Below are 12,858 nucleotides of genomic sequence, written 5' to 3'. Positions count from 1 at the left end.
TATAGATAAATAAATTGCAGATATGTACATAAGTGCTGTGGGACTGGGAGGGGGTGAATAAAGGGAGGAGGTCAGCATGACTCAGATGGAAATGGGAGAAGAGGAAAGGAGGGCTTTGTCAGGAATGGCCTTTTGGAGGAGAGGTGGCTTCAGTAAGGCTTTGAAGGGGGCGAGAGTAATTGCCTGTCGGATTTGAAGAGGGAGTGAGTTCCAGGCCCAGAGGCAGGACATGGGCAAGGGGGTGGCGGTGAGACAGACGACATCGAGGAACTGTGAGAAGGATGGCATTTGAGGAAAGAAGTGTGCGGGCCGGGTTGTAGAATAAGAGAAGCGAGGTGAGGTAGGAGGGGGCAAGGTGATGGAGTGCTTTCAGGTCAATGGTGAGGAGTTTTTGTTTGCTGTGGAGGTGGGTGGGCAACCACTGGAGTTCCTAAGGAGTGGGGTAACGTGGCCTGAAAGCTTTTGTAGAAAAATGTTCTGGGCAGCAGAGTTCAGTATTGACTGGAGTGGGGAGAGATAGGAGGCTGAGACGTTAGCAAGGATAATACAGTAATCAAGGTGGGATAGGTTAAATGATATTGATTTGATAGCAGTTTGGATGGTTCCAGGAGAAGCAGTTTCCAGGTTTGTTTCCAGGAGAAGGGGGTGGTCCATTTTGTCGAGGGCTGCTTGAGAGGCTGAGGATGATTAGGATAGGAGTAGAGGCCTTGGATTGGGCAAGAAGGCGATCATTGGTGACCTTTAAGAGGGCGGTTTCTGTGGAGCGAAGGGGGATGGAAGCCAGATTGGAGGGATTCCAGGGGAGAATTGGAGGAGAGGATTTTGAGACAGCAGGTGTAGACAACTCGATCAAGGAGTTTCGAGAGAAGGGTAGAAAGGATATGGGGGATAACTGGATGGAGCCGTGGGGTCAAGGGAGGGGAATCATGGGGCATGCTTGAAACCAGTGGGGAAGAAGCCATTGGAGAGCCAACAGTTGAAGATGGCTGTTAAGGGAGGGAAAAAGGTAGGGGTCAAGAGTTTTGATAAGGTGCAAAGGAGTGCAGTCAGATGTGCAGGTGGAGGGGTAGATTTTGGAGAAGGCAGATCTCCTCTAGAGATCTGGATCTCATATCTGGGAAAGATATGAGAGATGAAGAAGGGGTAGAAGGGGAGAGGGACTGGGGAGGGGCAGGGGAGATTTTAGGGAGTTTACACCTGATAGTGTTAATTTTCTTAATAAAATTAGGGGGGCCAAGTCACTGGGGGCAAGGAATGGGGAGCAGAGGGAGTTTGAGGAGGGATGTTAAAGTCTGGAACAACTGGTGAAGGTGATAGGCATGGGTGTCCATAAGGGTGGAGAAATAATTTTCCCAGGCAGAGGAGTGGGCAGATTTAAACCGGTTCAAGGATAAACATGTAGTGATGTCGGCCTGTTATCTAGGTTGCTGCCAGCAGCGCTCTGTGGCTTGTGCATAAGAGTGAAGGAGGCAGACAGTGCAGGTGATCCAGGGCTGTGGGTTAGTGGTACGAGATTGACAAAGGGATTAGGGGAGCGAGTGAATTGAGTTCAGTAAAGAGGGTGGGGGTGAGAGTGTCAATTTGGTCATCAAGGAAGGTAGTTTGGGTATGGAGGCTAAATTCAATTTCATTCAATCGTATTTATTGAGCGCTTACTGTGTGCACAGCACTGTACTAAGCACTTGGAATGTACAATTCAGCAACAGATAGAGACAATTCCTGCCCAACAACGGGCTCACAGTTTAAAAGGGGGAGGTAGAAAGACAAAACAAGTAGTCAGGCATCAATAGCATCAAAATAGATAAATAGAATCGTAGATAGAGAAGCAGCATGGCTCAGTGGAAAGAGCCCAGGCTTGGTAGTCAGAGGATGTGGGTTCTAATCTCGACTCCACCACTTGTCTGCTGTGTGACTTTGGACAAGCCACTTAAATTCTCTATGTGTCAGGTACCTCACCTGTAAAGTGGGGATTAAGACTGTAAACCCCACGTGGACAACCTGATCACCTTGTATCCCCCCAGCTCTTAGAACAGTGCTTTGCACATAGTAAACGCTTAACAAATACCACTGTTATTATTATCATTAATGAAATAGAGTAATAAATGATATATACAAATATACACAAGTGCTGTGGGGAGGGGAAGGGGGTAGAGCAGAGGGAGTAGGGAGAATGGGGAGGGGCAGTTTGGGAAGGCCACCTGAAGGACATGATGAATAGAGAAAACTGGATGGGGTCAAAAGATCAGAGGTTTTTCAGGAGGAATAGTACAGATTTATGGGAAGAAGTGTGTGGGAGAGGAGGCAAGTGAGGAGGTTAAGGTCGGACAGAGGAATTTCAGAGCCGGTGAGGTAGAGACTGTGACTGAGGTAGTGGTTAGAGATGATGAGATTGAGTGTGTGTCCACGTTAGTGAGTGGGAGAAGAAGGGTGGAGCGGGAGGTCAACAGAGTTGAGGAGTGATAGAAGACAGTCAGCAGAAGGTTCATCGGGAACATCTATGTGGATGTTGACCTCCCCAAGGATCAATCTAGGGGTGGAGAAAGAGAGAAGAAATATGAGAAAAAGATCAAAATGGTTTGCCACCTGTAGGTTAGGCAGTCACACCCTGATCTGACCTGGTGGGAGGTAGATGACAGTTACTAGAACCTGGAGTGGGCAGTAGAGGCGGATTATATGGGCTTCAAAGGAAGGGGAAAAAAGGAGTGGGAGAGGTGGAATGGTGCGAAAGCGGCTTTGGGCCGTGGAAGGAAGCCATGACCGTCTCCTTTGCCAGTGAGTCTGGGGGAAATGGGAGAGAATGAGGCCCCATCTGAAGAGAGCAGTAGGGGAGACCCTGTCGCCTGGGGAGAGGCAGGTTTCAGTGATGGTGAGGAGAATGAGTGACTGAGTCAGGAATAGATCAAGGTTGAAGGGAAGAAGCCCCATGATGGAATGAGGGTTTCACAGGACACACTTAGCTGAAGCTCTATGGTGGTGGGGGTGGGGTGGGGGGCAAGGGGTAGGGAATGTTTGGTTGGGAGTGAGTTGATGGGGCCCAGCGTGGGGGTTGGGGGATGAGGGGTGGCGCTGGGGCAGGATTACAGGGATGGGGCGGCGCACGGGGTGGGGAAGGATTGGGCAGCAGAGGGGGCAGAAGAGGTGTGGTGGGAGGAGAGGACTGGGATGGACTGGGGGATTGACCTTGGGACCTTGAGAGCAACGAGGCCAGTGTTCAGGAGAACCCTGAGGAGATAATTATAATAATAATTATTATGGTATTTGTTAAGCACTTACTATGTGCCAGGCACTGTACTAAGCAGTGGAGTGGACACAAACAAATCGGGTTGGACACAGCTCCTCTGTCACACAGTCTCGATCCCGATTTTACAGATGAGGTAACTGAGGACAGAGAAGTTAAGTGATTTGCCCAAGGTCACACAGCAGATAAGTGACAGTGGCGGAATTAGAAGCCATGACCTTCTGACTCCCAGGCCCGTGGGAGTCACTAAGCCACGATGCTTCTCAGCGTAGAGCTGATTGAATTGTCCTTGGGTCTTTGAGAGTGAAGAGTCCAGTGTTTAGAGGAACCCTGAGGAGATGGTTGAATTGTCCTTGGGTCCTTGGGAGTGAAAAGGCCAATGAATAGGAGTGAACAGCCTGGGGTGGTGTGAACGTAAAGAAAGCAGAGGCTGAGGATTCATTCATTCAATCATATTTATTGAGCGCCTACTGTGTGCAGAGCAATGTACTTAGCGTTTGGGAAGTACAGTTCAGCAACAAATAGAGACAATCCCTGCCCACAACAGGCTCACAGTCTACAAGGAGGGAGACAGACATCAAAACAAGTAAACAGGCATCAGTAGCAGGTGTGGAGACAGGAGCCACTGAAATGTCTGTCTCCCCTGACTAGACTGTAAGCCAGTCACTGCGCAGGGCTTGTCTCTATTATCTCTATCTGTTGCTGAATTGTCCATTCCAAGCACTTAGTACAGTGCTCTGCACATAGTAAGTGCTCAATAAATACTATTGAATGAATGAAATATAAAACATATGAACCTGGACCTCTGTCACCTGGTGATTAGGCAGCCACACCCTGATCTGACTGCAGGGAAAGAGGGAAGATGAAGTAAAAGGCCACTTCTTGGCTGCAGCAGATCGGGAATGAAATGTCCTATAATCCTGGTGGGAAGGTGATGGCTGATGACTTGGTCAGGCTGAGGACCCTGAGTAGAGATCTTGTCATCTTCGGGAAGGTCTCTGTCCCAGGCACTCAGTGTGCAATGCTGCCCGCATCTCGCTGCACCTGCATATGCCACTTCTAACATTATGTGCTGTAATCAAACTCACACTTCTGCTGATACTGTGCTGGAGCACCATGACTCGGAAGGCAGTTGCCTTGGTAGCCACTGCAGTCTTGGCCACCTGGGTTAGCCAACTATTTTCCAAGTTTCCTGCTGGACCTGTCCACCTAAAAGAACACTCTAGGTCCTTAACCACCCAGCCCCAGCAGGCAGAACTAGAACCCAGGCCTCCTGACTCCTAGAGTTGGGCTCTTTCCACTGGACCAACAGCAGAGCAGAAAAGGTAGACTGTCATTATTTGTTCTAGGAAGACTGAGGAGGTGAGAGAGGCAGGGAGAAGAGTGCAGGGGATTGGGAAGAGTGGAAAGTAATTGTTCAACTCTGAAGGCTGTCTAGGAATTCTTCCCCACCTCCAAGGAAGGTGTTGTGGAAGGAAGGGGAGAATCATTTGGAAGCCAGAAGAGTCCAGCTAGGGAAGGCCTGGGGGCTAAAAGCCTGGCTCAAGCCCAGGAATTCACTCACTATCTCTGCCCCCTGCCAGGCCTTCCTTTCCTGCCAGATTTTCCCTATTCAGGACTTCCTCACACCCAGGAATTTCCTTCCATCCCTTGTGTGGGTAAGTGTGGTAGGTATAACTATGTGTGAACTTTCCTGTGCATCTGTGAGAAGGTGTGTACATTTGTGTGCATACATGAAAACATGTCTGGGGTATCATCTAACAGCAATTCTGCTAGACCAATCAATCATATTTATTGAGAGCTTACTGTGTGTAGAGCACTGTACTAAGTGCTTGGGAGACTACAATACAGCAGAGTTGGTAGAGACATTCTGGTACAGGAGTAAAAGAATCCTACTATCCCTACTAGAGTTGGACAGACCCTTAGTAATAACAATAGCAATAATAACAGTAATAATAATAATAACAGCAATAATATCTGTTAGAGAAGCAGCGTGGGTCAGTGGAAAAAGCCCGGGCTTAGGAGTCAGAGGTCATGGGTTCGAATCCCAACTCTGCCTCTTGTCAGCTGGGTGACTGTGGGCAAGTCACTTCACTTCTCTGTGCCTCAGTTACCTCATCTGTAAAATGGGGATTAACTGTGAGCCTCACGTGGGACAACCTGATTACCCTGTACCTACCCCAGCGCTTAGAACAGTGCTCTGCACATAGTAAGCGCTTAACAAATACCAACATTATTATTATTATTATTAAGTCACTTGACTTCTCAGTACCTCAGTTACCTCATCTGTAAAATGGGGATTAAGACTGTGAGCCTCACGTGGGACAACCTGATTACCCTGTATCTACCCCAGCGCTTAGAACAGTGCTTGGCACATAGTAATCGCTTAACAACTACCAACATTATTATTATTATTATTAAGTGCTTACCACGTGCCAAGCACTGTTCTTAGGCTAGGTTAGTTACAAGACCATCAAGGCAGACTTAGTCCCCGTCCCACATGGGGCTCAAGTCTAACAGGGAGGGAAACCAGGTATCGGAGCCCGGGCCCAGGAGTCAGAAGACCTAATAATAATAATAATAATTGTGGTGTTTGTTAAGCACCTACTATGTGCCAGGCACTGTACTAAGAGCAGTCAAGTGGTGGAGCTGGGAAGTGTGGCCTAATGGACAGAGCATGGGCCTGGGAGTCAGAAGGACCTGGGTCCTGATCCTGGATCTGCTGCCTGCCTGCTGTGTGTCCTTGGGCTAGTCACTCTGCTTCTCTCTGCCTCAGTTTCCTCATCTGTAAAATGAGGATTAAGACCCTCAGCCCCATGTGGGACAGAGACTGTGTCCAACTTGATGAGCTTGTATCTACCCCAGCAGCGTGGTTCAATGGAAAGAGCAGAGGCGTGGGAGTCGGAGGACGTGGGTTCTAAACCCAGCTCTGTCACTTGAGTGCTGTGTGACCTTGGGCAAGTCGTTTAACTTTTCTGTGCCTCAGTTACCTCATCTGTAAAGTGGGGATTAAGACTGTGAGTTCCTCGTGGGACAACCTGATTACCCTGTACCTACCTCAGTGCTCAGAACAGTGGTTGGCACATAGTAAGCGCTTAACAAATACCGGCTCAGTGGAAAGAGCCTGGGCTTCGGAGTCAGAGGTCATGGGTTCGACTCCCAGCTCTGCCACTTGTCAGCTGTTTGACTGTGGGCAAGTCACTTAACTTCTCTGTGCCTCAGTTACCTCATCTGTAAAATGGGGATTAACTGTGAGTCTCACGTGGGACGACCTGATTCCCCTGTATCTCCCCCAGCGCTTAGAACAGTGCTCTGCACATAGTAAGAGCTTAACAAATACCAATATTATTATTATAATTATTGTTGTCATTATTCCTTCAAGATTTCCAGGAATGGAGACTTCCCCCGGAAACAGAGTTTCCCCTCTAGACTGTAAGTAAACTCCTTGTGGGCAGGGAACGTGTCTGCTAATTCTGTTCTATTGCACTCTCCCAAGTGCTTAAACCCATGCCCGGCACAGAGTAGGCATTCAATAAACATCATGGGCGGATGGCTTGATTGTCACGGTCGCCGGGCCCCCAGGCCGACAGCCCCGATTCCCCCGACGGGCCGGAAGTGATGCCGCTCCGCCGAGATGAGCCCGGAAAGGGCGGGGCGGGTGGGACCTCTGGCGGCGGGACCCTCCTAGTCCTCGGTTTGCAGGACGCCCCCGCTACACGGCCAGGAATAAGGAAAGCTGGTGCTGGTGGTGGTGGCGGCGGCGGCGGCGGCTCCTCCGGTTACAACAGCCCCAGCTGTTATGTCGAAAGTGCGGCCAGCCGACGAGCGGGCCAGGTTTACTTTGCCGGTGGGGCGGGGCGCCGGCTCCTCTACAGCGGGGATGATGGCGCAGTCCGACAAGCTGCCGCGAGAGCAGAAGTACGACAGGCAGCTGAGGTGAGCCGGGCAGGGGAGGCTTCGACCCCAGGCTCCCGTTCCGGGAGCGCGGGGCGATGGGGCGCGCGCTCGAGGAGGGCGCCAGGAGGCCCTGAGGAGCGCCACCAGCCAGGCCCTCGCCTCCAACAAGAGCCGAGGGAGGCTGCCCGTTCCCAGCGCCCTCGGCCTTCCCTGCCAGGAGCGAGGCGAAGGAAATGGTCTCTCCGCCAGGCCGGTGGAGCGACTCTCGGCTCCTTTGGGAGGCCTTCTCCCTGTCCCCGGATTTCCGGGCCGCCCCCGAGCCGCCGGGCTCCGCGTTCCCCTTCGGCCGCATCCCCCCTCCATGGTCACAGTCTGTGGGCCCCTCTTTCCCCAAAAGGTTTCACTTCCACTGCTCCCTCCGCGGCCGTAGACCCCCCCCCCCCCCCGCCATCCCCGAATGGCTGGCGTTCCCCCTCTCCCCCCCCAATCACAAAGGCTACTCCTGTCCCCATCTATTTTGGATTGGAGGTGGTGGGCAGGAAGGCGCGGGCCTTCCCTCCAAACCCCTTTCTGTTGGGATGGGGTCTCGAAGGTCCCGCGGGACCCTTGCCCCTAGCCTGGGCATTATCCTATGTTTTTGTACTTTCGAATATTAAAGTACTCGATTTGTGAAACTAGAAAATAGTTATTCTTGGTATTTCATCCTGACGTGATCATTATAAAAAGATTCGTGATATTTAAGTTCATTTAATCGTATTTATTGAGCGCTTACTGTGTGCAGAGTACTGTATTAACGATAGTAATTGTGGTAGTTAAGCGCTCACTGTGAGAAGCAGCGTGGTGTAGTGGCTAGAGCAAGGCCTTGGGAGTCAAAAAGTCATGGGCTTTGATCCCAGCTCCACCACTTGTCTGCTGTATGACCTTGGGCAAGTCACTTATTCCTCTGGGCCTGTTACCTCATCCACTTAAAAAAAGGGAGGATTAAGAGTGTGAGCCCAATATGGGGCAGGGACTGTGTCCTACCTTGTATCTACCCCAGTGCTTAGAACACTGCTTGGCACATAGTAAGCACTTAACAAGTACTTTATTATTATGTGCCCGGCACTCTACTAAACACTGGGGTTGATTCAGGCAAATTGGGTTGGACACAATCCCTGTCCCACATGGGGCTCACCGTCTCAATCCCCATTTTACAGATGAGGTAACAGGCACAGAGAGGCAAAGTCATTAGCCCAAGGTCACACAGCAAAGTGGTGGAGCCGGCATTAGAGCCCATGACCTTTCGACTCCTGGGCCGTGCTCTACCACTAAGCCATGCTACTTTCCACCTTCCACCTAAGCACTTGGGAGAGTGCAGTAAAACAATAAACATTCCCTGTCCACAGTGAGCTTAATAGCCTAGAGGGTGCTCACCAGGTGCCAAACATTGAACTAAACCCTGAGGTAGATACAAGATAAGAGGCACTATCCTCAATCAATCGTATTTATTAAATGCTTACTGTGTGCAGAACACTGTATGAAGTGCTTAGGAGAGTATGATATAAAAGAGTTGGAAGACACATTCTCTGTCCATAACGAACTCACAGTCGAGAAGTTAAGTGACTTGCCCAGGATCACACAGCAGACAAGTGGTGAAGCTGGGATTGGAACCCAGGTGCTCTGATTCCCAGACCCGTATTGTTTCCTAGGCCACCTGGGTTTTAATCCTGACTTGGTCACTTCCCATAATCTACCACTAAGCCAGCTGCTTTCCCCCAAAGAACTTGGGAGAGTACAATAAAACAATAAATGAACACATTCTCTGTCCATAATGAGCTTAATAGTCTAGAGGGTGCTCACCGCATGCCAAACCCTGAACTAAATCCTGAGGTAGATACAAGATAATCTGGTTGGATACAGTTTCTGTCTGGACTCACAGGGAGAACAGATATTTAATCCCTATTTTACACGAGAAAACTGAGGAATGTGATTTGACCATGTCACAGAGCAGGCAAGTGGCAAAGCTGGAATTAGAAATCAGGTCCCGTGACTTCCTGACCTGTGCTCTTTCCATTACCCTACACTGCCTCTCCTGCAACTTCTTGTCGTATCCTTGCCCGTCCTCATTCGTTTTCCTCCTCCCATTATTTGTAATTTTTTTTGCCTCTTCTCTCCATTAGATAATTAATCAGTTATTTTTTGAGTGCTTACTGTGTACGGAACACTGTTAAGTGCTTGGGAGAGCACAGTAGAATTGGTAGACATGATCCCTACCCTCAAAGAGTGTACACTCCAGTGAGGGAGGCAAGTATTAAAGGAAACTTCAGCTAGAGGACAGGTACAGATAACTGTGGTGTAGGAGGGGTGAATATCAAAGGATTTAGGGGTACAGATATAGGTTACTTAGATGAGAGTAACCTCTCAGAGAGAGGAGGCCTTCCGACTGAGCCCTCTCTTTCCCTCTGCCCCTCCTCCCCTCCCCATTCCCCCTCCTCCCTCCCTCTGCTCTACCCCCTACCCCTCCCCACAGCACTTGCGTATGTTGTACATATTATTTATTACTCTATTAATTATGTGTATCTATGATTCTATTTATTTTGATGGTATTGATGCCTGACTACTTGTTTCGCTTTGCTGTCTGTCTCCCTCTTTTAGACTGTGAACCTGTTGGGCAGGGATTGTCTATCTGTTGCTGAATTGTACATTCCAAGCGCTTAGTACAGTGCTCTGCACACAGCACTCAATAAATACGAATGAATGAATGAACGAGAGGGAGAATAGGGGAGTGAGGTGAGAGATTAGTCAGGCAAGGCTTCCTAGAGGAAATAAGATTTTATTAGACCTCTGAAAATAGGGAGAGTTGGTCGTCAGACATAATGTTGGTATTTGTTAAGTGCTTACTATGTGCAGAGCACTGTTCTAAGCACTGGGGGAGATACAGGGTAATCAGGTTGTCCCACGTGAGGCTCACAGTCTTCATCCCCGTTTTACAGATGAGGGAACTGAGGCCCAGAGAAGTGAAGTGACTTGCCCACAGTCACACAGCTGCCAAGGGGCAGAGTTGGGATTCGAACCCATGACCTCTGATCCCCGGCCCGGGCTCTTTCCACTGAGCCATGCTACTTATATGATTTTTACCCTTTAAGCTCTTGATATCCTTCCCACCCTCAGCTCCACAGCGCTTATGTACATATCCTTTTACCCTGCCATTTCCCCATCTGTAATTTATTTTAATGTCTGCCTTCCCCCAGACTAGAAACTCGCTGTGTACAGGAAACATATCAACTCTGTTACATTGTACTTTCCCCAAACACTTGTTTCAGTGCTCTGCCCACAGTAAGTGCTCAATAAGTACTATCAATTGACTGTAAGCTTCTTGTGGGCAGAGATTGTGTCTACCAACTCTATTAGAGTGTATTATCCCAAGCCCTTAGTACAATGCTTTGCATAGAGTACATGCTCATTAAGTAACATTGATTAATTGATATAGGAGGGAGGATGTGAGCAACAGGTTGATGGCGAGGGAGAAGAGATTGAGGCACTGTAAATTGATGTTAGAGAAGCAAAGTGTGTGGTTAGGGTTGTAGTGCGAGAGGAGTGAGAGGTTAGGTAGGAGGGAGAGAGATTTGTTTGAGTGCCTTTAAAGGCACTGGAGAGGAGTTTCTGTTTGCAGAGTTGGATGGACAATTACTGGGAGATTTTGAGGAGTGGGGGGAAGGGTGCAGAACAGTTTTTTTAGAAAAATGATCTGGGCATCAGAGCGAAGTATGGATTAGAGAGGAAAGAGGCTGGAGATAGAGGGATGTCCGCAAGAACACTGATGCAGCATTCGAGGTGGGTTATGGTAAGTACTTGGACCGGCACTATAGCAATGAATGGAGAGGAAGGGGTGGATTCTAGAGATGTGAAGGTGGAACCATTGTCTTTAAACTACTCAATTATCTTGCCCCCTCCTACTTTTCCTCTGTGATTTCCTATTACAACCCAGCCCACACTCTTCGCTCCTCTAATGCCAACCTACTCATTGTACCTCGATCTCGTCTGTCTCGCCACCGACTCCTCACCCATGTCCTGTCTCTGGCCTGGAACTCTCTCCCTGACAGACGATCTCTCTCGCCACCTTCAAAGCCTTATTAAAAGTACATCATCTCCAAGAGGCCTTCCCCAATTAAGCCCTCATTTTCTCTTCTCCCACTCCCTTCTGTGTCACCTTTGCACTTGGATTTGCACCCTTTATTCACCCCTCCCTCAGCCTCACAGCACCTATATACATATCTGTAGCTGATTTATATTAATTTCTGTATCCCTTTCTAGACTCTAAACTCATTTTAGGCAGGGACTGTGTCTACCAACTCTGTAATAATGTTCTCTCCCAAGCGCTTAATACAATACTCTGCACATAGTAAGTGCTTGATAAGTATAATTGATTTTATTGGACCTGACAGGATTTGATGGCTGACTGGATATGCTATTGGAGTGGGAGAGAGCAGTTGAGGTTAATGCCAAGGTTGCAGGCTTGTGAGGCAGGGAGGATAGTAATGTTGTCAGCAATGATAGGAAAGTTGAGAAGAGGATTGTGAACTCCTTGAGGGACTCTCCAAAATGCTTTGCACCCATTAGGTGCTTAGTAAATGCTACTATTTGATTGCCCCTGGCCCACTACCCCTATAAAAATGTTCATTCCTAGAGGTTGCCAAACTAGCTGGTGTGAGAGAGTAGCCCGTCAGGATGTAATGTGATGAAAGAGGCATGTATTCTTCCTGTGTCTTTTCCTCACACTAGGAGTTGCTCATTAGTCCTGCGGTGCAGGAAAGGAGCATCAGGAGAAGGTGCTCGGGATGCAAGTGTGACCAGGAGTATGGAAAGCTTAGTGTGTTGTTCCTTGAGGGTGAGGTTGTACCAGACTGCACTGTGATCCATTTTAGCTTGCCATGTTGGCCATCACTCTGATAAACAGCAGGTGAACGGGAAGAGGACTGGCACTGGGAAGTTTCTGGGAGCAGTGACTGGCAGACCTGGCTTCATCTCAGTCAGGTGTCTTGCCACTCCTCCTACCTCACCTCTCCCAAGTTCTCCATGGCCAACTAGTTCTGACCATTGCCCTTGCCACCTTTCCTGCTCCATGGCTCTGCCTCCTTCCCCTTTCCTCCTCCATCTTTCCCTCTCCCTGCCAGCCTGTGGCAAGCCCTTATGCTACAACAGTTGATGATTAGCTTCCTGTGACATGTTACTGAGGAGAGGCAGTGTGGTATGGTGGAAAAAGCATGGGATGGTGAGTCAGGGCACCTGGGTTCATTCATTCACTCAGTCATAGTTACTGAATGCTTGCTATTTACAGAGCACTACTAAGTACTTGGGAGAGTGCAGTACAGCAATAAACAATCACATTCCCTGCCCACAACAGGCTTACAGTCTAGAGTAGGGGAGACAGACATCAAGACAAATAAAATTACAGATATGTACATAAGTGCTATGGGGCTATGGGGGGTGGGCGGCAGAGAGCAAAGTCAGGGTGACTCAGAAGGGAGTGGGAGATGAGGAAAAGTGGGGCTTAGTCTGGGAAGGCCTCTTAGATTAGATATGCCTTCAGTAGGGCTTTGAAGGATTAGAGGAGGGAGGGCGTTCCAGGCCAGAGGCAGGATGTGAGCTGGGCGAGCCAGGCAAGATCGAGGCACAGTGAGAAAGTTAGCACCATTTATTCATTCAACCTGAAGCAGCGTGGCTCAGTGGAAAGAGCCTGGGCT

The 12,858-nt window shown here is 49.1% G+C and overlaps 1 protein-coding gene across 2 annotated transcripts in view; it reads left to right on the top strand.

Moving 5' to 3' along the window:
- The first annotated feature begins 6,933 nt into the window (after positions 1 to 6,933).
- NAE1 (NEDD8 activating enzyme E1 subunit 1) overlaps positions 6,934 to 12,858 on the top strand; it is a 44,113-nt gene continuing 38,188 nt past the window's right edge. The window contains exon 1 of one of the 2 annotated variants that reach the window (XM_029057393.2): positions 6,934 to 7,174. In XM_029057393.2, the coding sequence (XP_028913226.1) occupies positions 7,038 to 7,174 (137 nt within the window). In that variant the 5' untranslated portion in view covers positions 6,934 to 7,037. The remainder of the gene's footprint in view (positions 7,175 to 12,858) is intronic. The other variant, XM_029057395.2, reaches the window with a different exon arrangement.

This window comes from Ornithorhynchus anatinus, unplaced genomic scaffold (assembly GCF_004115215.2).
Source record: "Ornithorhynchus anatinus isolate Pmale09 unplaced genomic scaffold, mOrnAna1.pri.v4 scaffold_93_arrow_ctg1, whole genome shotgun sequence".
In the NCBI taxonomy this organism is placed as follows: domain Eukaryota; kingdom Metazoa; phylum Chordata; class Mammalia; order Monotremata; family Ornithorhynchidae; genus Ornithorhynchus; species Ornithorhynchus anatinus.
This window is presented reverse-complemented; position numbering and strand designations above follow the sequence as displayed.